Below are 25,038 nucleotides of genomic sequence, written 5' to 3' on the forward strand. Positions count from 1 at the left end.
CGTATCATGGTTGACTGCACGCATCGCTCTCAACCTGCGTGAGCGCTCTGAGTGAAAAGGGAATCTCGGAGGTAAACTTTAGGAGAGTTATAATGTTGAAAAGAAAATGGATTTTGCAGCTACACTTTTAGATTTACTTAATAATACTTTATTTTCATCATATTATTATAATTTTACATATTATAATTTATAATTTACTCCCGTCTACTGATGCACTTACACATGGGAATTAACATTAATGGCGGCTGTGGCTCAGGTGGTAGAGCGGGTTGGCCACTAATTGCAGGGTTGGCGGTTCGATTCCCGGCCCACATGACTCCACATGCCGAAGTGTCCTTGGGCAAGTGTGTGCGTGAATGTGTGTGTGAATGAGCCGCAGCGTAAAGCGCTTTCAATACCACTAAGGTTGAAAAGTGCTATATAAGTGCAGACCAGTTTCCATTACTTGCATTTAAACATCATATTTTCAGGTGAATTGGCGTAATTTTTTTCCAGAGAAATTATTAAGTTTCCATTGAAGCAAAGAATTATGGGGTCATGAAACCCCATGAAAGAAGCCGACAAATGAGACTTCCAGAGCATGCAGCCGTTGAATCGAAACACAGCCTCTACACATGCCGCTCAAGCAATAGGAAGTGAAATTGAGCTTGAATTGAAATCACCAAGGAGACTGCTGATGTCAATATTTATCGTGGAAAAGGAGTAATAGGCTATTTTGATCTGTTCACACCCCAAATCGTTTTGATTGCTTGAAAAAAAATTGAATTAAACCACGAGAGTCTTATGGATTACTTTTATGCTACCTTTATGTGCTTTGTGGAGTTTCAAACTCACTTGCACTCACTTGCATATGGACCTACAGAGCTGAGATATTCCTCTAAAAATCTTCATTTGTTTTCTGCAGAAAAAGAAAGTCATACACATTTGGGATGGCATGAGGGTGAGTAAATTATGAGAGAATATTCATTTCTTGAGTGAACTATTCCTTTAAGATACAAAAAAGCTTAGAAGCTGCCTTCTCATATACGTCGATGCCCGTTACCTCCACCAATCTCTGTCTCATAAAAGTTTTATTCTGCCTTGCAAACATGGTATTTTCTTCAGGAAATGAAAATCTGGCTTTGCTTTATATTACTTCATTTGCACAATTCTCAGTGTATCCAGTAATGGCAATAAAGCACACTAAATTGTGAAATTCAGAGAGAGAGAGAGATGTCTGGTCGTAACTGGAGGCGCTAACGGAAATGCTCTATTGTTCTTGGTAAATTCCTTTCCCCCGCGCATGCCACTCTCCCGTTCTTTAGCTGAAGAGACATGCGCTTGTCCCGCTGCCCCGTTCGCATTGGCTGAACGGAGACCTCTGGTATTTTTTTTTTTTTGGCTTATATTTTTAGCAGCGGAGGTCGGACTCGTGTTGCATCTCGCGTGGTAGAAAGTGCTGTTCATCTGCAGTCCTGCTGAGCGCTGGAGAACCGCAGTGTGTCGCGCTGTGAGCAAATACCGTGAACACTCGAGCTCAGCGTACTGACCTCTATTACAGCGAATGGTCCTCATTAACGTGTTCATCGGAAGAAAGTTGAAGTCAACACAAGGGTCTCTGTGTCTGGGTATCTGATCTAGGATTTCAGTGGCCCTCTTGCTGAGAATCCTTTCTGAAAATGGCTAGTCCTGGAGACGATTCGGCTTCAAATGCTCAGTTGAATCAGCCCGAATCTGTAGAAACAACCCCTGAAACAGCGTTCAAAGAAGCCCAGAAATGGATCGAGGTGAGTCCACTACACACATCCTGGCAACAGTGGATGTAAACATGTCATCAATGTAATGTCCTCCCAATGTTTCGTTGCATTGTCGTCTCTGCTTTGACTCGGTTGGATTTAAAGGGGTAATTTGGCGCATTCTTGTTCACCCTTTTCAGTTTAGATATATTTCACCGTCAATACTGATGTTGTGAACGTGCAATGTGCAACGTGCAATGGTTTGTGAACGTGAACGTGTTTGATTACAGCAGCGGGCGATGGAGCCCCAACAGTGCGGGGATCATGTGCGCGGGATTCGGGCGCTGTAATCGGACTAGAGCGGCTCACCTAATATTTCACTCTCATGACAGCCACCACCGATGTCGCAGTCTATTTCAACAAGGACAGAGAGTTTAGACTAAACAACTGACACACTTCCAATCACTCCTATGACAGTTTAGAGCAGGTGCGGTGCCAGGGTACCGTGATCAGTCTGTTGTGGCACCCCTGGTTTAGAGGCAATCACGCAGTTGGACAAGATAGGGTGATGAATATTGAAGACGTGCAAAAACAGTGATCAGCTTGCATTCTTAACGCGGACACGCCCCCTTTGCTAAGTGATTCCAGTTGTTATGGAAGCCTAGGGACACGCCCCGCCCCCTTGTCCTCTAAAGGACATGCCCCTTTTCTAGAGCGTCTCAGGCTCAGTGAACAGTTAGTTTATCTAAGGAGCTTCTGCAGAGGACAGAATTCTTTGGCCTTTTGGCTCTATTAGACCTGATTCACTATTAAGTGTGACATGTATTCCTGTAGCATCCATTCACCCCAGAGATGTTAAAGGTTTTAGATGTAGGCCTTGGTAATTATATTGTGACCTATTTTTGTGGGCGTGGATGGCATTGGATGGGATTGGGAGCATCTTCACGTCACTGATCTAGATTTGATGTTGAGCTGTGCGCATTAGATTATTGGTGATAGCTTTTTCTTTGCAGAATTAGTGTGTTGGTGAATCTTAGGAGTGTGTTTTTATGTCAAATCTAAAGCATACATTTTTGTATGTTAAAGGAGGAAAATGTGGCACGCATACATTGTTACACTGATTAGTTAAAAGAAGTGGTTTGTTTGTGTGTTATTACAATTTACAAATTCCTCCAATGCGGCCTGTAGTCCGCTGCCATGCCACTATCTGTGGAAAGTAGAACAAATCAATCTCCATTCCCCACTACTTTCAGGCTCTCTTTATAACTAGCCATTTGCCCATCTGTCTGTCTGCCTCACTGTCTGACTACTCTCACTGATGGTATGTCACTAGCACAGGCAGGAGAACACGTTTTAGGAAGATCAGTATAAATAGTCTGAAGGAAATAGCCTAGCACCATGCTGTTCACAAATAGTTTTAACGGAATTAGCACAGAGAGAGAAAGAGAATCATGCTGCTCCTGTTTCCTACTAAAACGCTCTTCTCTTAGAGAGTCATAGAAAGAGGTAGAGCATTATGGTTCAAGGCATATGGTACACTGAACTGTAGTGTACTGTTTATGCTCCCATACAAAGATATTCATAGACATTGAGACACTCTTTTGAGACAAACCCCTACAGTGTGCTTATTATTACTTGATTATTTACTTATTATAACCAAGCCCATAATTTGTAGCCTATTTTAAACTCCATGTCATATGAATAACCAGTGTTATGAAGTGTCATGAGCCTTAAATGGGATCATTGTTATATCTGCATACTTATTTGAAATTGACATAATTCTCTCTTTCTTAATTCTATTTGTATACTGAGCTGTGACTGCTGTTTTCTCACTTAAAGGAATAGTTCACCCCAAAATGAAATTTCTCTCATCATTTACTCACCCTATTGTCACCCCAGATGTGTATAACTTTCTTTGATGTTTAGAAGAATATCTCAGCACTGTAGGTCCATATAATGCAAGTGAATGGTGGCTAGAACTCTGAAGGTCCAAATATCACACAAAGGCCTCATAAAAGTAATCCATACAACTCCAGTGGTTTCATTTATGTCTTCTGAAGCGATCTAATCAGTTTTGGGTGAGAACAGACCAAATTGTAATGCTTTTTTCACTATTAACCTTGACAGCAGTCTCTTTGGCAATCATGATTTCAAGCTTGATTACAGTTCATATAGGACCATCTAGTGCATGTGTCAAGCACTTAGAAGTGTAATCGAGCTTGAAATCATGATCGTGCATAGAGACTGCAATGGCAAGATGTACAGTGAAAAAGGAGTCGTATTTTGGTCTGTTCTCACCCAAAACAAATATGATCGCTTCTGAAGATATGGATTAAACCACTGGGGTTTATTGTGAGGACCAACAGAGGTGAGATATTCTTCTAAAAAATCTTAATTTGTGTTCTGCAGATGAAAGAAAGTCATACACATCTGGGATGGCATGAGAGTAAGTAATTGATGAGATAATTTAAATTTTTGGGTGAACTATTCCTTTAAGTACACACAACATGGCAAAGGTTGACAGATTATTTGAGCAAGTCAATAAATTCAGTCTCTGCTATGACTGATTCATAAGACATTTTGATTCACTAGAAAAAGCTGGCTCATAAGAGTCATTCGTTTGGGAATCGGACAATACTGTCTGTGCTTTATGTTGTTGATTCATTAAAAAGAACTGATTTAAAAGAACCATTTGTTAAAGAATTGTTATTATTGTTAAGAAAAAGTTCCCATTGCTTAAAAAACTGTTCTCAGTTTCCAGACCTGTTACTTAATCACTTGGCTAGCTAGCGATATCAATCAACATTACTTAAAGCAATCATTACTGGAGAATATTTTGTATAAGGTGGAGTGGTGGTGGTGGTGTAGTGGGCTAAAGCACATAACTGTTAAGCTGAAGGTTGTTGGTTCGATCCCCACAGCCACCACCATTGTGTCCTTGAGCAAGGCACTTAACTCCAGGTTGCTCCGGGGGGATTGTCCCTGTAATAAGTGCACTGTAAGTCGCTTTGGATAAAAGCGTCTGCCAAATGCATAAATGTAAATGTATATGGTGTTGGGTATTTAAAACGTACATGCTCATTGACTCGAAATTCGAGAGTGGTCTTCCCATGGGCAGACACTTTGAATCTTTTTTGGTTTTCAAAGTGGTGGGGACCGTTTGTGAAGGGGGTGACATCACAAAGTGGCAAATCTTATTCCAATTAATTAGGTTATGTGCAGATATACAAATAATCTTTAACTGTTTTCATAAATAATCATTCTGGATGACCAAGTGCTCCAATAAATATTTTACATAGTTTGATAACTTGATCCGCACATCTAACAATGTGAATACTCGGATTTTGTTGATCAGTGGATTAAAAACACAGATTAGTAAAACATATCCAGAATGACTGGTTGGTATCAAGTTTTCACATCTAGGAATTTTAATTATAACTTTAATTTAATAAATTAAGATTTCATTTGTACACCAGTGGATGTGCAGTATATCATGAGTGGGGACAAATCTGTTTGGAATTTATTTTGCGATTTAACTGAAAAGGAGTTGAGCACGTGTCTGGATGCTCGAGAGAACATTGCCACCCGCTGTCACTATGCGCCACTGATAACAGCTGCAAAGAGCACTCATTCTAACATTAAAAATAACAAACTCAAGCACTTGATCACCACTTATAATAACACACAAAAACGAAATGGAACTTCCTGCTCATGAACTGAATATGTTTGTTCTGAATTAGAGAATTACCTGACAAAAGCTGTTTTAAAAAGTGGTGAGGACAAAATTGGCAAAGGTTAAAAAGTGGCAGAGACATGTCCCACCCATAACGGAGGCCTATTGTTCTTCTCTTCTTCCCAATGGCATGAATGGTTCTTGCATTCATCTTGAAAGGAAAAGCAGTAACCTCACAAATTATAGGCTACATAAAACAATATAATGACATATGAGAAAGATTTAAAATAGGCAAAACATGCCAAACAGAACCATTTAAATGAACCTACACTAAAATAAATAAGGCTTCCCAATGCTTCATACGAGAGAGAAAGTGTTATTGACAAGTTATGATAATTTAGCTTCTTGTAATGCTAAACTGTTAATTGTTGGAAAAAGTAGCTTAACATTTTTTAATTTTACTAAACAATGTAGTTTAGTTTGTAGTGTTGCTACTTTTAGTTTGTGTGTCGGTGAGCAAGAGACAGACACTGTGTTTGTGGCATCGGGCTTCATAGAGGCATTAATTGGAAATAATAATAAAAGGGGGGAGTTAAGTGTCCATGACAAAAGTGGTGAATGGGGCAATGTAAAGGCGGGGAGTGAAGAGAGATGAGTAGGTACAGTATAATGTGCGGGGTCCCTACTCCTTTCCTGGGGTCTTGAAGTATAAAACTTGGTGTTGGTTTCACCCCTAAAGTGTTAGTATCCACAAAAGTCAGATTTTGTGTTTGTACAAAATGTTTCAGATTTATAAAACTTTGACTTATTAAACCATAAACACTGCTGGACTTATATAAACTTATATAATATAAACTTAACAGTTTATATTTTAATGTCTTTTAGTTAGTTACTGTATGTAAAATTAATATAGGCTGGATAACATTTACTTATTCTAAATGTTTTGTATTAAATGAAAAGAAGAATTTGGAATCAGTCTGTTCAGGTCATTACTTGTGGTTGTGTGCGTGGGAAATTGCGTACGCACATTTCAATGCCCATTTTGTGCGTACGCGGTGTTTATACATCAGGCTCCATGGACCTGCGAGGATGCACATTGCACACACACACAAGGAGATAGAAGCCGGCTCCCTGAGGAGAGGTGCGCTGTATGTTTTTTTTTGGCAGTGGTGATGAGGCTATATTCACATAAGATGTGCCTCATCATCTGCTGCTCATACGAGGCTTGTTAAATTGCACCTCTTCTCTTTCCTGCCCACTGCTGTTGTGAGCCTAGCTGAAGGATGGCCCTCAGAGGCGGGTCGTTCCGCCACATTAGTTCTTCCTCAACACTGGTTAGAAGTGGCTCTTGGATGTCCTGCAGACTTTGCTTAGAGGAGATGGTACCTCTCATAGAGCTCATAGGTGTGTGCTGGATGGGACATGTGTCATTGTATGGAAATTGTAAGAGAAAAACTCCCATTGCACCTGTCAGTTGCTAGAGATGGACAGCAGCAACCACATTCAATTACAGAAAGTCTTTCTCTATCTTAGCCTATCATATTTCAAGAGACCCAAGTTCCTCTCCCTTTGCCAGGTTTTAGGTTTCAGTGCGCCTCTCTCTTCCTCTGTCTCTTTCTTTTCATCTAACGATTTCATCACAAATGCTTAAGTCAGTCATATAATGTAGTCACCGTGGAGAACAAATAGACCATGTCTTGTTGAATGCACTACAGCAAGGTACATATAGAGTGCTTTTAGAGCATCTATCTGACAGATCAAGAGTATGAGGTCAAGTGTGTGTGTGTGTGTGTGTGTGTGTGTGTTTAAGTAGGAGAACTGGTACATTTGAGTGCAGATGGCTCTGTCATATGACCTCATAAAGCCAGCTGTCACAGCTGTGCAGACACACACACACACATAATACATAAGGATTAAATGATAGAGCTTACATAGTGAGAGATTTGAAGGCAAACAGTACCAGGCTGTCTCCACAATTCACATAAATTTTGTTTCGGTCCTCCCAAAAACACAGCGACTCTAATACTGAAATCACAGGCCGCATACTATCTGAAATAAGGATGTAAATTCTTGTAGCTGAATGCCAACTAATATTAATCAGCCATTAACTGTTAACTGGCAAGCATTAAATCTATCACAAGCCTTTGAGACAATTATTCATATGCTGAAAATGATTCATATCATATCATTCATATGATAAAAATTGTACTTCTTTATATCAACAATAGAATTACTACTAGTGAAAATGCTATTTGATATCAGTAATTAGGGTTTCACTTGTAAAAACATTAATTATTTAAATAAAAATTATCGTAGTAACTTTGTTTACTGTTTAACTATGGTACTTCCATATAGTAACCACAAAAGTACCATAGTTTTCATTTTCCTTTAATATTACTATGGTTTCACTACAAATAACATGGTTAAAATATGCTTACTGTAGTAAAACCACAAAAATAACCATAGTTGAACTATAGCTGCTATAGTAAAACCATGGTACATTTTGTGGTTACTATGGCTTTACCACAAATACCAAAGTTGATGTATGCTAAAATCATGGTGACTTTTTTGCGAAGGAACACTAAATTATTCCGAGTTAACACGGAACTTATTGCAAGGATGCAAAACTACAGCCATGGCCAAAAGTATTGGAAGTGACATACATTTTGTGTTTTGCAAAGTTTGCTGCTTCACTATTTGTACATCATTTTTTCACATGCTTCTATGGTATACTGGAAAACAACGATAAGCATTTAGCATGAGTTTTAAAGACTTTTATTGGCAAAAACATGCAATATATGCAAAAAGTCAATATACAGTATTGTATATTGTAAAGTCTTCTTTGTAAAGTCAATATTACAGTGTTGACCCTTGTTCTTCATAACCTCTGCAATTCGCTCTAGCATGCTGGATATCAGCTTCTGGGCCAAATCCTGACTGATGGTGATCCATTCTTGCCTTATTAGTGGCTCTGATTTGATCACAATTTGTGGTCTTCTGTTTGTCCACTCACCTTTTGAGGATTGACCACAGGTTCTCTATGGGATTAAGATCCGGGGAGTTGCCTGGACACGGATCCAAAATTTAAATATAATGATCTCTGAGCCACTTCATTATCACTCTTGCCTTGTGACATGTGCTCCATCATGCTGGAAAACTCCATCATCATTGCTCCTGGGTCATTGGAAAAGTTGCTCTTGCAGGACATTTTGATACCATTCTTTATTCATGGCAGTGTTTTTGGGAATTGTGAAAAGCAACCCCAGACATGGATGGTCTCAGAATGCTTCACTGTTCTGGCACATCACTGAACTCATGGTAGCACCTTTTCTTCTCCGGACTATCGATTTTCAGTCGGAAGGGGGCTTTATCAGAGAAAATACTTTGCACCATTCTTCTGCTGTCCAATCCTTGTACTTCCTCTAGAATTTCAGTCTGTCCTTGATGTTTTTCTTGGAGAGAAGTGGCTTCTTTGCTGCCCTTCTTGACACCAGGCCATTGTCCAAAAGTCTTCGCCTCACTGTGCATGCAGATGCACTCCCACCAACCTGCTGCCAATATTGAGCAAGTTCTGCACTGGTGGTGATACGATTCAGTAGCTGACTCCTCAGGAGTAGACAGTCCTGGCCCTTGCTGGACACTCTGGGATTTCCTTGCATGTGAGGCCATTTTGATGCAAAGCGATGATGGCTGCACGTCTTTCTTTAGAGGTAACCATTGCGAACAAGAAAACAAAGATTGGAAGAACTTCTTCCATCCTTTTATAGCAATCAGTCAGCTCTTATAATCCAATCAGAATGATTGAGTGATTTCACCTGACTAGTACTCGTTCACACTATCCCAGGTGCTGCTATATGATTAGTGAAATTATGTTAGCTGGTCATTTTGTGCTAGGGTTAAAAAACTGTGAAATTTGGGTTTTTGTGATGTTTAATTTTTTGGGCCAATTAAGCTTTTTGCAATTATTTAAAATGCATCTGATCACTCTGCACAATAATCTAGAAACAATGTGAAACAACTGAAGCAGAAAACTTTGAGAAACACAAAATGTATGTCACTGCCAATACTTTTGGCCATGGCTGTGTTACAAAAATAAAATAATTCCCTGTGTTGTCTAAGGGGTGCTATAGAAATCAATTTCCAGATATCTGAAATACCAAATGTAACATGATGAAATAAATGTCCAGATATAAAAAATTTGCAGAAGTTCTAAAGCCTCCTTTCCAACTGGTTACAGGTTAATACAAATTAAAAGAATGGTTAATAACTTTCTTTTTAAAATGACAGTACTCTGAGCTAAGGGTGGGTGAAATACCAACTGCAGTGTTGCCAGATCTCGCACAAATTCAGCAATGGGGTCTGGAAAAACAAGCCAAAATAAGCGAAAATATTTTTTTTTATAATTAATAGGTAAGTATCATTTTAATTACAGAACTGTTTCTCAGTCAAAACCTGGCTGCATCAAATATGTATTAATGCATCGTATCTAATAATAATTCAGTTAACACTTGGAAACAACTGAGAAATATACTTTTTACCTTTCATGATGTTTTCCTTGTATTTGGATTAGCCGTGCATGTACAGATTGTATGTAGTAATTCTACAAATTTGTAAAAAAGGTCTTCATTCAAGTACAAGTAGTGCAAGATGCTATTTGCACCCCTAATTATTAAATACTAACATGCTGTTTAGGGACATCAATGCAGCATGTTTATTGTATTTATTTAGAGTCCCACAGACACTCTACACCAACCCCTAAACCTAACCTTCCCTTACAAACATTAACATGGTTTTACTACAGTAACCATAATATCACAATGTTATTTTGTAGTAAAATCATAGTAACCACAAAATTAAACATGTTTACTCTATTAACACCATACTACTGTAGTAACACCATGATTATTAAACATATGGTTTCTGCCAAAAAACATGATTTCTTTAATATTCCTATAGAAAAACCATGGTTCATTTTACCTGGATCAAACCTTTCTCTAAACTAAAAACATTACAATACATTTTTATTTTCGTTTATTATTATTAGTAGTGTTAAATAAAATATGAATAATGGAGACAAGAAACAGGATGTGAAAAAGTGTGACAAAAAACGGAATCTAACCCGGGTTGTCTGTACGAAACAAAAGTACATCCACATTGTCGTCACACCCTACGCTACTGCTGCAAATCTATGGGCAGTTTGTTTTAAATTTATGCTCAGCACTTTCAGCTCAAGCAGGGGAACCCCCAATGTACTATGACTGGATTATTTGTGTATAGTGTAAATGAGTCTTTTAGCTTATACAATGAAATGCACTTCTTTCCAGTATGAAGCTTTAGAGCTTCAATGTCCACCCTCGGGAGCACACACAATACTGATGTATTTAGCAATCATTTAAATGCAGTGTTATGTGGAAATCTGTAATCTCCAAGCAGTTAATGGAACGTTTAACATTACTCCCTTAATTCAATACTGAATGAAATGGAACTATGTGAAGGGAGGGAGACAGTGTGTTAGTGTGTACGTTTTTTTGTAATTAGACATCACATATGTGTTTCTTAGCAACCCCCAGACCTTGAGTTTGTGTTTGCATCCATGCAATTTGCATCCCTTTACATTTGTGGGTAAATGAGCGTGTCAACAGGCAATTTCGGACTTCAAACCATATGAGACAGAACCACACTGACAAAGATTAATAAAGCAATTAATCAAAACACTTCACTTTACTAGGGAGGCAAGAGCCTATATATAAGGGAGGTGTGTGTTTATGTTGATGTGTTTGAGTTTTCAAGTACTTCAGCAAGTGTCTTGTAATGGCTTTATCTCATAGTGTCTAAGCAACCAATTAACAGAGGCCCACACATGAATGAATGCACAGACAGTTTGGAGGACATATGCGTGACACACACACACACACACACACACACACACACACACACACACACACACTTGTTTTCTTAGATTGTGGGGAGTTTTACTGACTTCAACTTTTCTCATGTTTTCATAATTTTCATTTGTTAGACTTTCATTAAATCCTTATTTAAAAGTGAATTTATCATTTATTGTGGGGATCATTGGTTGGTCCCCACAATTTATGTGATTTCAGGCTCTGGATCCTTGTCAGGACATTTGGTCCCCCCATTGAATGCAACGTTTTACTTCCCACACACATTTCTAGCTATGAGAATACTCGGAGCTCTGAGAATAAAGTTAGGCGGTAGGAAATATGTTAGACTGAAAATATTCCCTACCCCCTGTCCCACATACTGTTAGCATGCTTGCTTATTTTAAAATGCTCCAGTCACCCACATATCTCTCCCTCTAAATAAAGGGTGACTACAGCTGTTCAGGTCTTTTTAATAAGTGTGTGTGTGTGTGTGTGTGTGTGTGTGTGTGTGTGTGTGTGTGTGTGTGTGTGTGTGTGTGTGTGTGTGTGTGTGTGTGTGAGCCAAAATAAGACCTGTCTGAGTTCCTTCACTGCCTGTTGCTCAGAGAAATGCACATCCTTGTAAAAATGCATGTCCTGAGTAACACTGATAACCATGTCTAGATTTTGACTCTTCCAATTCCTGTTCTAAAGTTGTATTTCATGTCTTTCTCTCTACAGTAAAAAAAAAGACCAAGATCACTAACATGACTTTAGATGAAAAGGTACAATGGGGCTAAAGACCTACCGAACATAATTTTCTCCTAAAGCATTAGATGACATAGAAATTTATTTTATTTCTTTAAAGAAAGGTAATACTTTACTAAAATAATTAAATTAAACAAGCATTTCTTTTGGAATTTTATGGTATTTTGACCTGATTTTCTTTTAAATTACTAAATTAAACCATTTATATTCATATAAAATAAACATATTTAAATTATTTTAACTTTATTAAAATATAAACTTCATTAAACTGAAAAAAACAAAAAAAATATAACAAAATGTGTCATGCATTTGGAGTATCTGCTACTATATGCAAAAAAAAAAAAGTATATATACTAGGGCTGTCAATCGATTAAAAAGTTTAATAGAATGAATTACACGGTGTCCCGATTAATTAATCGTGATTAATCGCATTTAATCGCATATACAAATGTTTGCTGAGAAAGCACCTCATATAACAATAATTCAATATTTAATGATGAAATAATTATACATAGTTATATTTAAATATTTAACAATTGTGTATATATATATATATATATATATATATATATATATATATATATATCAAATTTAAAATATTCAGATAATTAAAATGCATTACATTCTTGTGGCAGAAGAGTTAATCATTAATAAGACAATACAAAAGCGGCTTTAGAATACAATGTATTGTTTACTACTATATTATTGATCATAAGCCAATCACTGGCATACAGTTCACATCAATCCATTACACAAGTGAATTTGTCAATCAGTTCGAGATTTATTATGAGGGCTTGTTTAAGGACCCGTCACTCCTGCGTCAGACATGCTTGTGTAGCGTCTCAGGTGCGTCGCGTCATAAAAATAAATTTTTAGGTCACTGTGACAAGTTAAATATAGTTTAATATTTAGAACACATCTTGAGATCTCTTAGTTCGGATTTGCGCTCCAAGTGTTTTGAACGCAAGAACGTAACGCATGTCTGTGTTGTGCTGCTGCTGAAAGTTGTTTTCCTCACTGTATAAACTGTGTTGCCACAAAGCTGAAGTTTCACTTACTGCCCTCTGGATTAGACAGGTGGTACTACAAGCTTGCATTTCTCAGGAATCTTCCTTATACGGGGCCAATTGTGATTAATTGAATAAAATTTTTTTAACACGTTATTTTTTTACCAAATTAATCGCACTGAATTAACGTGTTAAATCGACAGCCCTAATATATACATTTACATGAAATGACAATAATAACCAGTAGATGGCTGCAGTGATCCACACATGCTGCCCAGTCACTGTAGACTAATGTTGTAAAAATGTTAATTTCTAAATATTATTACAAGTTATGAATTTGGATACATTGTTTGATATTTTCAAAGACTGTAATTTGTCAGTTCAGCATTTTTTATTTTTGCAGTCAAACTTGACCATGGTGTTACACAAAAATAATTTTGTTACAACCATTTATTTTGCAAACATGAAAATTCTATTCAAATTCAGGCAGTGAAGTAAATGAAGTATAAAAGTTGCAAGATAATGAACAGCAAACAAATATGCATAATAACTTTAATAAACAGTGTATAAAAAGAAGAATAAAGTCTTGTTTGTAATTAAGTCTTATAATAAATATTAAAGTCTTGAAAATCACACATATTCATAGAATGTAGTTAGCATTTGTATGTGTGTGTGTGTGTGTGTGTGTGTGTGTGTGTGTGTGTGTGTGTGTGTGTGTGTTGTGATGGCAAGTGTAGAAATGGGCTGGAAGCCTTGTACCATTTAGATGAAGGGAACCATTTTTATTACAGTAACAAAAGTCAAATCATCAAAATATTGTAAGGTACACAATTTCATCACTGCTGAAATAGAACAGTGTGCAAAGCCCAAGAAAGCCACATGTATAACTTAACAAGAAATTTAGTTTCTGGATAGGGTGAATGAGAGAGAGAGAGAAAGTGTGTGTGAGTTGGGTTTTGTAGTTTACAAGACATTTTAGTTTACACGCTAGTAATTATGAGGGTATATTGCTGAGCTTCTTCAGAAAATACTAATTGCATTATGGCACAAAAATGTATTTAGATGACAATCAAGTTCAGATGGTCATTAAAAGTTATAATATGCAGTTGTGATGGTGATGTTTTAGATTAGATGAATGTTCAAAATATTGAATATCAGGAATGTATCATATATAAACCCTGATATTACACCACAACATTTTTTCTTTAATAGCTGCACACTGCATATATACATCGATGGATGGTCCTTACACTAAGACTGGAAGTTTCCCCACTTCTTGGTGCAGGATTCCAGCTTGAACAGGGCCATGACGATTTGGTTTCAGGTCAGAACCGGTCGGTGGCAACCTGTGATAGGTGCAACATCAGGACAAATATTACAGTCCTATCAGAAGGGCAACAGCTCCCTTTTGATTGCAATTCCTCCTCTACTAGTATTTTTTATTTGTGAAATTAAAATGAGAGTAAGCTGACTAATTTCATTTAATTGTCTCAATACTCTCCCCATTTTACCAAAACTTTGGAGAAAAAAAAGAAATAAGGACATCTGGGAGGCAAAAGGTACACAGTTTGCGATAAATACACATTTCTGTATGGAAATGGCTTAAGGGCAGATTTCTTTTGCGATAAACCAAAACGTATGCAACAAAGTGTTTTTTTAGACATGATGTCATCACGCACACCATTTTTATCGATAAAAGGCAATTTGGATAGAAACAGGCAGAAAACTGCAAATTTCCCCAAACTTTTTTTTTGCATTTTCAATTTGTCGATAATAAAATAGCTCGAAAAGTGGATGGAAACTAGGCTAATGTGGTTTAAGAGGACACCTCTAGTCTCCCTGTAATTGAAACGGCTTTAAAAACATACTAAACAAGGTTTTTTTTTTTTTATGTAAAAATGCAGAATTTTTTTTTGATGGTTAGGTTTAGGGGTAGGGTTAGATTCTATAGTTTGTACAGAATAAAATCATTATGTCTATGGAGAGTCCTCATAATGATAGGATTACCAACGTGTGTGTGTGTGAGAGAGAGAGAGAGAGAGAGAGAGAGAGAGAGAGAGAGAGAGAGAGAGAGAGAGAGAGACTAAAGACAGTAGTAGAAGTGTTAAGAAATGAAATGATATAGAACACAAATTTTGCAGTGAAATCAGTAAAAAAAGAATAACATTTTTAAATCCGGCTTTCCCCCATCTGTTATCTGTGGTTCTTTTACAGCTTTTAATTTTCACTAGACAGAGTGCTAGTTTTAATCCTGTGTGTATGGGTGAGCTAGAGCTGTCTAGTTGAAACAGCCCTTGTCAGGTGGCCTATTTTCAGATGTATTTTAAGATAGTAAGTCCTGAGAGACACCATCCTCTGTCTCTGGTTTTTCTTTCCCTCTTAGTGCCTCGCTGCCCGTGTGGCCCCACTGCTTTCGGCTGTTGCTTAGGTGATTGTAAGCAGGAATAGCACTGCCATTCTGCTATTCTTGTCCATGTTATGATGGTGCCTGTGCTTAATGATGATGTCATGCGGCAGTATCTCATGTGTGGTGTCAAGACATTGATTAGACTTTTTGGTGTAGCATTTAGCATTTATTTGAACATGTCACTAAGCATTTGTTTTCTTAGCCTCCATAATGATACTGTTTGCCACATTTCCACAGGTAGATCTCACATCAGAGCATTAAAGACAATTTTTTATTAAAGATTCTGAAAAAGATTCTATTTTTTAAATAATATGAATCAGTAATTCACTCATGTTTGGACTGTGCCAATACAATAATATATTAATATATTGTGATACCAATAGAAGGAAACCACAATCGTAGGCACGGGTTGGCCGGGCCCAATCATGTTCTTATGGCCATATTACGCCAACAGCCAAAAGTTTGCTGGCCTCGAACCACGAACCGCTAATGTTAGAGGATGTTGGGCTGGATAATGTCAGCATCAAAGCTGTCAAAACAAATGCAGCTCAAAAAAAATAAAAAATAGATCGCTTTCATTATAACTAAGCTTTATACACTGTAAACACCCGATGCGGCGATGACACGTGTGCTCAGTTGACGGGCATCCCGTAGCGTGCTGCTGCTCCAACCACTTTATTTTCCCCGTCTAATAAAATATTTGTAAAAAATGTCTTTAAATTGTACTAAATAGGCTTTATTTAAATAACCTGTAACCTGTTCATCAAAACCAGATCGAGTTGACATAAGACGCTAAATTAATAACTTTAAATGCTTTCAAAACTCCTAAAACTATAAAACTCCATCCAGTTTATTTTTTAAGATAAAATTGTTTATTACAAATATCATATGTATAAATTGATTATGAATTGTATTCCTTATAACATCTATTCGTTGAATCAAAAGCAGCTCATGATGGCATAAATAAGCTACTCTGAAATAAATTATTTTAGATGATAAAATACACTCTCAAAACTCCTATAAGACTTTTAAACTCCTGCCGGTTTTTTCTATCGGGAAGACACGCAGGCTTGAGTGAGGTTTAAGATGCCATTTATTTGATGAATGTAAAACAGAAAAGTAATGTCTCTCTTTGGCGTAGGCCCCGTCTGGCGGTCCGAAGGAGTTGTGCTCGGAACAATCATATCCTGCCGGAGATAGGACCCCCTGCGGGACAGGGCTCAACTGGTGGTGGTGGGGTGGTGGAGGTTGCCATGTTAGCACACTGAAACAGCAATGTGATAGATTGTGAGCAGACTAATAAAGCAATGTCTTACATGCGATTGGCTAGAAATTACCCAGCTAATGGTGTGATGATGAACAGCTGTTAGTCTTCCCGCTAGAACTACGCTGCGCTTACATTTATTAAAAATGACTAAAATTTATTAAAATGTCCATTATTTTTTTTTATTATATTTTTTATGTAAATCCCCTGAATCCCCATATAATAATCTATTTCTGTTCTCAGCCAAAAGGAAAGTTCCATGTTATGCATATCACATAAAATAAAAAATGTACCTTAAGTAGATAAATGTACTAAATATGCCCAACCTGATCTCATGAAAAGCTGTTCACAAACTCGTACGACTTCATCACGGGCAAATTCCCAGATGTCTAATGCGGAATCGCGAGGCATTAAGGATATACTTAGTAACATTATGCCCTAATAAACCCCTTATCTAAACTTAATCAATCAGTAGAGTGTGTAAACATGATAGGAAGCTGTTGTGTGTGAAAAAAGCAAGTAATTGTCTCATATTAGATGGAAACGATGTCCAGTGACGTCATTGGCTGTAGTGAAAGTCGTAGGAATTCAAACAAGTGCAGTCGCACGACATCATATGAATTAGCCAAATTTAGAAAAGTTGTACGAATCCTGACGATTTCGAGGTGAGAGTGTGTTGAATACACCCCTGTAAACAATTAGCTAAACATAAACAAACATTTTATATAATTAATTTTATATAAATTTTAACAAAAATTTAAAATACAATACAAAGTTTACTATCACATACAATCGATCATTTCTCTTGGCCCACCCATCCTAAAGTTTCTATCTGCTGTACTGATTTTGTTTTTTGTTAACATAAAAAACAAGTCTGTGTCATGACAGCGAGCAGAGGGCTCTTTCTGGGTGTCTAGAAATTTTGTCAAAGTCCTAAATGAATGAAATGCAGCCTCTTACACAACAGCTATGTAGGGGGAGCTGTTTCTGTGGATATTTTGAGTGGACTGTCTTCAGCAGGTGTAAGAGAGAGAGAGAGAGAGAGAGTGTGTGTGTGTGTGTGTGTGTGTGTGTGTGTGTGTGTGTGTGTTTTCAAGAGAGCCTGGTGTCAAGGTAACAGCTCATCTGCCACAACAAGCTTTTTCTGGTAGTTCCTAAAATGTCGCCATCAATCATCTCTCTCTCTCCCCCCTTTCTCTCCATTGCTCTCTACCTCTTTCTGTTAGTTCATGTAGCCATGTATGAGTAGGTCCACCCATATAAAATCTACAGACATTTTGAGGGGAAAAATCTTCGGATATTCTGTGGAGTGTGCTAAAACGTTTCAAAATGTGTACTGAGAGTACTACACTGTTATTGATAGGTGAAAGCATAATCAAATTAGCCAATATATACAATATATTTAAGTAATGTCACATGAGCAAGAGTGCGATTTGGCCCTGCATCAGCACTGCTGTGATTCGGCCGAGTGTCGTAGGTAATCACAACAGTGCTGATGTAGGGCCATATCGCACGATTGCGAGTGTGACACCCAAGCAGAGATGCTGTCAGCTTTCAGTGGAAAATAGACGTCCAAGCAGGGGTATTCCTCCTCATTTGCAGTAGCCGGTGCGCGAGTGTCATTCGCTATAGAAACTGCAATGTCCTCCGCCATTTTAAACAGTATGTATCCAATGAGGAAACTCTCATAAAAGGTAAGCACCTTGAGTTCTGTAATAAATCAGTTGTGTCTCTCAGCTGTGACGAGCCTTAATCCTGAAGTGGTCTGTTTAAAGCTATTTCCTTGCTTTGGTAATGTATTAGTAATACGAACGATCACGGAGTGCTGTTCTATGTAATCAATGACTAACAGATTCACTTTAGTCACCAACTGGCTCATATTACACACAAAAATCATATTTTGCCACCACCGGCTGGTTAACATATGTAATTAAAAAAATAAAGACAGTAACTCTTAACAGATCGGCACTGCTCTTACACTTTAGTTTAGAACAGCATGAACACAAGCGGAGTGATAGACACAGTGAAGCGTCTGAGTGCTGATGGTGTCAGACCATCAGTGGTCATGGAATGTCTCTCGTCCAATCAGATTCGAGGAACCGAACTAACTGTGGTGTGTGTGTGTGTGTGTGTATAATCTGTCATATATATATATATATATATATATATATATATATAAATATAAATTTATTTATTTTTATCCCCTTTTCTCACCAATTTTGGAATGCCCAATTCCCAATACTTACTAGGTCCTCATGGTGGTGTGGTTACTTGCCTCAATCTGGGTGGCAGAGGACAAGTCTCAGTTGCCTCTGATTCTGAGATGGTCAAACTGCGCATTTTATCACGTGGCTCGTTGTGCATGACACCGTGGAGACTCACAGTACGTGGAAGCTCATGCTATTCTCCACGATCCACGCACAGCTTACCACGCCCCATATTGCGAGCGAGAACCATTTAATCATGACCACAAGGAGGTTACCCCATGTGACTCTACCCTCTCTAGAAATCGGCCAATTTGGTTGCTTAGGAGACCTGGCTTGCAATTTTTGTTGTTGTTGTTGTCGTTATTGTTTACAGCCCTGGTCACTATGAATGGTTGTTGTATGGCAGGAGCTGCAAAACACCCAAAGATTTCTTTTGTTGTACTCCACAAAAATATCATTATGCAGGTTTGGAATTATAATGACAGATTATTCATTTTGGGCAAACAATTCCTTTTAATGGTGCTGTGTGTTTGTGAGACACATGCACAGATAATAAAGCTTCCTTTATTTAGTAACAGTTGAAGGACAGTTCAGCTGTTCCTGTTCTGAAAGGAAGCCATCATGTCAGCAGTTGAGTGGCTTGGTGTGTGTTAAATAAGGAGGATTAGTGTTTTGTTGTAATCTAGACTAACCTTTACAGGTTGTGTAAAATACTTAGGTCATTTAGTTGTGACATTAAATGCCTTCATACTCCACAAAGTGAAGTCCTTCACACATTCAGGAAATATATTCAGAACTATGCACACACACACACACACACACACACACACACACACACACACACACACACACACACACACACACACACACACAACACACACTTAGGTGTCTTTTGAATGTGTCGAGTATTAACCTAATGACTTTCAGATATGCATCAATGCCTTCAATTTGCCTAAAGGTCTGAAATCGGCTACAAGGAAAACGGCTTAATAAACATACTAAATAATGTTTTCATGAAAATCTAAAAGCACAAAAAGTTTTTTGGAGGATTTAGGTCAAGGTGTAAGTCAGTGGGATGTCCCCACAATGATCAAAAAACAAACCTGTGTACTGTATGTGAAGGAAGTGACATCTTAAAGGTCTTTTCTAAAAATCCTTCTCAGGGTAATGCAAACATTTGAACTACTGTTATCCCTAAATGATTAGAAACCATCCGTTTAGTTAGTATTTAGTCGGGGTGCACTGAAATTTCGGCCCCTAAAATCCAGTAACCGATACACTCAAATGGAGAAAAAGAAATGTCTGTGTTGCACAAAAAAGACTATTCAGTTCTTTTTGACTGATGATGGTTTTACTTTTCTGTCTGGTTGATAGGAAGTAACAGGAAGAAGTTTCGGTGATAAGGATTTCAGAAATGGACTGGAGAACGGCATTCTGCTCTGCGAGTGAGTTTCATACACACACTGTTGTCATGGAGATGGTTGAGGTTTGTTGATATTGTTAATTATCCTCCTATGGCGCCCAGCAATTCAATTTTGCCCTATGTAGAGGACATTTGTTTTTTTGTGAATTTCTCTGAGATCATACGTGCTTAAATGTTCTGGTTTGTCTTAAAGAGGACATCCTGGGCTTTTTAAAGTTATCATTGTTTTGGGGTTTGGCCACGACAACTTCCTGTAATTGGTTTTTAAATATGGCTGTCATTGCAGTTCAGAAGAAAAGAGGTTATAAAAGAGGAACAGTAGGTATAATATTTTGTAATAATCAATTAAATTTGATTGACTCATGAATAGTTTCTTGTAAATAAATGACTGAATAAAATTTCAGTGAGTTTTCAAAGCAGGGCATATAATTGCCAAAGCATATCATTTTCTTTTATAAGAAAAACATTGATTTCTTCAGTCCTCTGTTGGTGATATCAAGTCCTTAGTGCATGTTTTCACCCAATGGGGAGACACAACAGGTCAAAAAATAATATTCTTTAAAATGCTAAATATTCCCATGAAACTTTGACAAGTTAATACTCCCATTTTTTTAGTTGCCGCAAAAACATTTTACGCATTGTGCCTAAGGTTGTCTTTCTGTTTTGACAAATTGCGTAAGACATCAGGAAGTAAATATTATATAAACTCGGGACTAAACGAAAAGTTTTTCATTTTGTTTCATTCTGAGCGGAAACAGTATTTCTTTCGTTCCACAGCCTCCTTTCCAAATGGTAAACAGTTATTTATTTATTGTTTACTTACAGTACTCTGTGATATGTGGTGGGTTAAAAACCAGTTGCAGTGTTGCCAGAACTCCATGTAAGAGATACAAGTGACCTGTCTGGAAAAACAAGCCCAAATTAAGCCACTTGCCTCTTCAAAATATGTGAAAATAAACTATTATAATTTTTTTTTTTAATTGTGTGGTGGATTTATCAGAATAGAAATCATACATTTCATTAACAGTTAAGTATAATTTTAATTACAGATTTGCTTCTCAGTCAAAACTCGGCAGCATCAAATCTGTATTAATGCATCATATCTAACAATAATTCAGTGAAGACTTTGAAACAACTGAGAAATGTACTTTGTACCTCTAATAATGTTATCCTTGTATCTGGATTAGTCGAGCATGTATACTGTAGTATTTGTACATAGTTGTTAAAGGGTCTTCATTCACAGAATTTGATATCCACAATGGGCGATAATGCAAAGAAATGTGTGATGCAGCAGTTTCCTTCAGGATTAAAGCACATGTATTATTTTTTCAGGCAACCTGCAGTGGTGTAGTTCCAAAGATTTTGACTGTGATAAACGCTTTGACCTTTGGTTTCATGAAAAATTATCAGAATGAAAATGAACCAGTTATAACCAGCTTTCCAGCATTTAAAAATAATGTTTTCACTCTGGAACAATTGAAAATCACTTCATTCCCATTTTCGTTTTTTAGTCCCTAATTTAAACAAATAAATGTATAGGCTAATAACTTTCATAACGTAGTTGAGAGATACCGGTAATGTGCAAAGGTTTGTTTCATGTACTTGTAGATTAAGTTGAAATTGAGATTTCTGTGCCAAAGTGCTGAAAAACAATAATTGTGACTGAACAATCTATTAAATACAGACGTATAAGTGTGCATAAATACAAATTAAATTAATATTTTATAAACATCTTTTTCTACATAATTTTTATATCAGAGAACATATTAATAAAAATTGCCTGGTGAATAAAAAAACAATAAATACATTTTTGTTTACCATTTATGCCTTGTCTTGCCTAATTTTTTTAATAATATAGTTACTTAGTTAAATATGATTAGTTTCTTATGCTCCAACACTATAATAACAGAAAAAATAACTACATTTCTAACACCTTTTTTGCTTGGTCCAAGGAGGTTGAGTCATTTTGTTGATGGCATTATTCAAAGCTCTGTCTCTCTTTCGCTCTCTCCCACTTGTTATGTCACTCATTAGGTTGCTGAGTTCAATCAAACCAGGCCTTGTGAAAAAGATCAACAGACTTCCAACACCCATTGCGGGACTAGTGAGTACAATCAGTGTGCGTGTGTTTGTTTGCATGTGATTGTTTGTTTGTATCTGTCTCTATGGTGTGCCTGTTTGTGTCAGGTCAGGCTCAGCACTGCTGTCGCCAAACAAATCCAGTACAGTCTGAGGACAGTTTTTGTGTGCGGTGGTAACAGTATTTCACGTTTACCGAAGACTAAGTAGCTAAATGGTAGCTACTTATTCTTGATAACCTGGACTTGATCTTGCTCAGGGTGGATAACATGCAGCACACACACACACACACACACACACTTGAGGTGTTTCCTGTAAGCATCTGTTTAATAATTGTTGTCTCCTTTCAGGATAATCTGACCATGTTTCTGAGAGGATGTGAAGAGCTGGGACTGAAGGGATCACAGCTGTTTGATCCTGGAGACCTGCAAGATACATCAATACGAGCAAATTTAACGTAAGCAACTGTGTGCATGTGTATGTGTGTGTGTGTGACCATAGACAGTATATGGAAGGTGACAGACCACTTGCAGTGGAGAGAAATTGTAAATTTAGTGACTTTGGTAAAGGAAGTCCTGCCCATAAGGCAGCACCATGTCTTATTGCTGTAGAACAGGGGTTCTTTTATGATCTACGACCCATTTGTTATGTTCCAAAATTCTTGCCATTCCACACCCTCATGCACCTTACGGTACATAATTAAAGGAATAGTTCACACAAAAATGAAAATTGTCTAATCATTTACTCACCCTTATGCCATCCCAGATGTGTATGACTTTCTTTCATCTGCAGAGCACAAATGTGAAGATTTTTAGAATAATATATCAGCTTTGTAGGTCCATACAATGCAAGTGAATGGGTGCCAAAATTTAGACACTCCAAAAATTACATAAAGGCAGCGTAAAAGTAATCCAGTGGATAAATCCATATTTCAGAAGTGATATTATAGATGTGGGTGAGAAACTGATCAATATGCAAGTCTTTTTTTGCTACAATTTGTTCTCCCTGCCCAGTAGGGTGCGATATTTATGAAGAAAGTGAACGTGGAGATTGACTGAGCTGGGAGGAAAATTTATATAAAAAAATGACTTGAATATGATTTGGGTTTCACACCCAATATATCCCCACTCATATCATATTGATTCAGAAGACATTGATTTAACCACTGGAATTGTATGGATTACTTTTATGCTGCATTTATGTGCTTTTTGGAGCTTCACATGTTTTGGCACCCATTCACTTGCACTGTATGGACCAAAAAAGCTGAGAATTCTTTTAAAAATCTTCATTTGAGTTCAGTAGAAAGAAAGTCATAAACATCTGGGACAGTGTTATTATAGTTTTGGTTTTTGTATTTAGTTTTTATTTCTATTTTATATAAAAATTTGTTTGATTTAAATTTACATTTTACAATTTAGTTTAGTTTTCCTTAGTTTTCACAGTTTGTCTGTTAGTTTTAATTTAGTTTTCATTTTCTCAGTGTTTTTTAGTTTCAGTTTAGTTGGTTTTTATTTTAGTTTTGTCATTTTTTATCTCTGCTAAAGCTGAGTGTTTACTAGTGTAATTTTAAAATTATTCAATTAAACATCATTACATTTCTCAGGGCAGTCTTGTGTTAAGTCAATCTAGTGGGATTTTCATGTTTAATGTGGATTGTAAATGTTATAATATAGGCTGAATATGGGTAAAGTGACAAAGGACATCTAAACTTGATCTACATTGTATGTTTCATAAAATTATTATTTGGGTAGTAAACAATTAAAGGGATAGTAACCCAAAAATGTAATGTTCTCTCATAATTTACTCAACCTCATGCCATCCCAGATGTGTATGGCTTACTTTCTTCTGCTGAACTCAAATTAAATTTTAGAAGAATAATTCAGCTCTGTAGGTCCTCACAATGCAAGTCAATAGGGGCCAAAACTTTGAAGCTCCAAAAACCACATAAAAGTTATTCATAGGACTCCGGTGGTTGAATCCATGTCTTTAGAAGAGATATGATAGGTGTGGGTGAGAAACAGAGCAGTATTTAAGTCCTTTTTACTGTAAATCTTAACATCAGCAGTCTCCTTGGCAATCATTCTCATTTACATTTCCCAGCGCCATCTAGCACTCAGAGAACTGTACTGCAAGATGTACAGTGAAAAAGGAGTTACATTTTGATCTGTTCTCACCCAAAACAGATTAGATCACTTCAGAAATCATAGATTAAATCAATGAAGTGTTATGAATGACTTTTATGCTGCCTTAATGTGCTTTTTATAGCTTCAAATGTTCATACCCCATTCGCTTGCATTGTATGGACGTACAGAGCTGAAATATTCTTCTAAAAATTCTGCTGATGAAAGAATGTCACACATCTGGGATGGCATGAGGGTGAGTAAATGATAAGAGAGTTTTAATTTTTGGTTTAACTATCCGTTTATCTATTTGAGGTTTAAAATTGATGATTTTACTTTGGGACATGTGGCAGAACTCATTTCATGACCACTGGTGGGAAAAGCAATGGTAAAGAAAATTACAGAAATTTGAGGTGAATATAGTGAAGCTTATAAACAAGTAAAAGTGAATTTAATGTCATGATGTGAATGTGTAGAAGAAAATATAAAAATTAATTTCAAATATATATAT

The 25,038-nt window shown here is 37.0% G+C and overlaps 1 protein-coding gene across 5 annotated transcripts in view; it reads left to right on the top strand.

Moving 5' to 3' along the window:
- Positions 1 to 1,283: 1,283 nt before the first annotated feature.
- limch1a (LIM and calponin homology domains 1a) overlaps positions 1,284 to 25,038 on the top strand; it is a 66,639-nt gene continuing 42,884 nt past the window's right edge. For all 5 annotated transcript variants that reach the window (XM_052137735.1, XM_052137737.1, XM_052137736.1 and 2 more), the window contains exons 1-4: positions 1,284 to 1,766; positions 20,280 to 20,350; positions 22,363 to 22,432; positions 22,758 to 22,864. In XM_052137735.1, the coding sequence (XP_051993695.1) occupies positions 1,659 to 1,766; positions 20,280 to 20,350; positions 22,363 to 22,432; positions 22,758 to 22,864 (356 nt within the window). In that variant the 5' untranslated portion in view covers positions 1,284 to 1,658. The remainder of the gene's footprint in view (positions 1,767 to 20,279; positions 20,351 to 22,362; positions 22,433 to 22,757; positions 22,865 to 25,038) is intronic.

The sequence above is a fragment of the Xyrauchen texanus genome, chromosome 11 (assembly GCF_025860055.1).
Source record: "Xyrauchen texanus isolate HMW12.3.18 chromosome 11, RBS_HiC_50CHRs, whole genome shotgun sequence".
Classification (NCBI taxonomy): Eukaryota; Metazoa; Chordata; class Actinopteri; order Cypriniformes; family Catostomidae; genus Xyrauchen; species Xyrauchen texanus.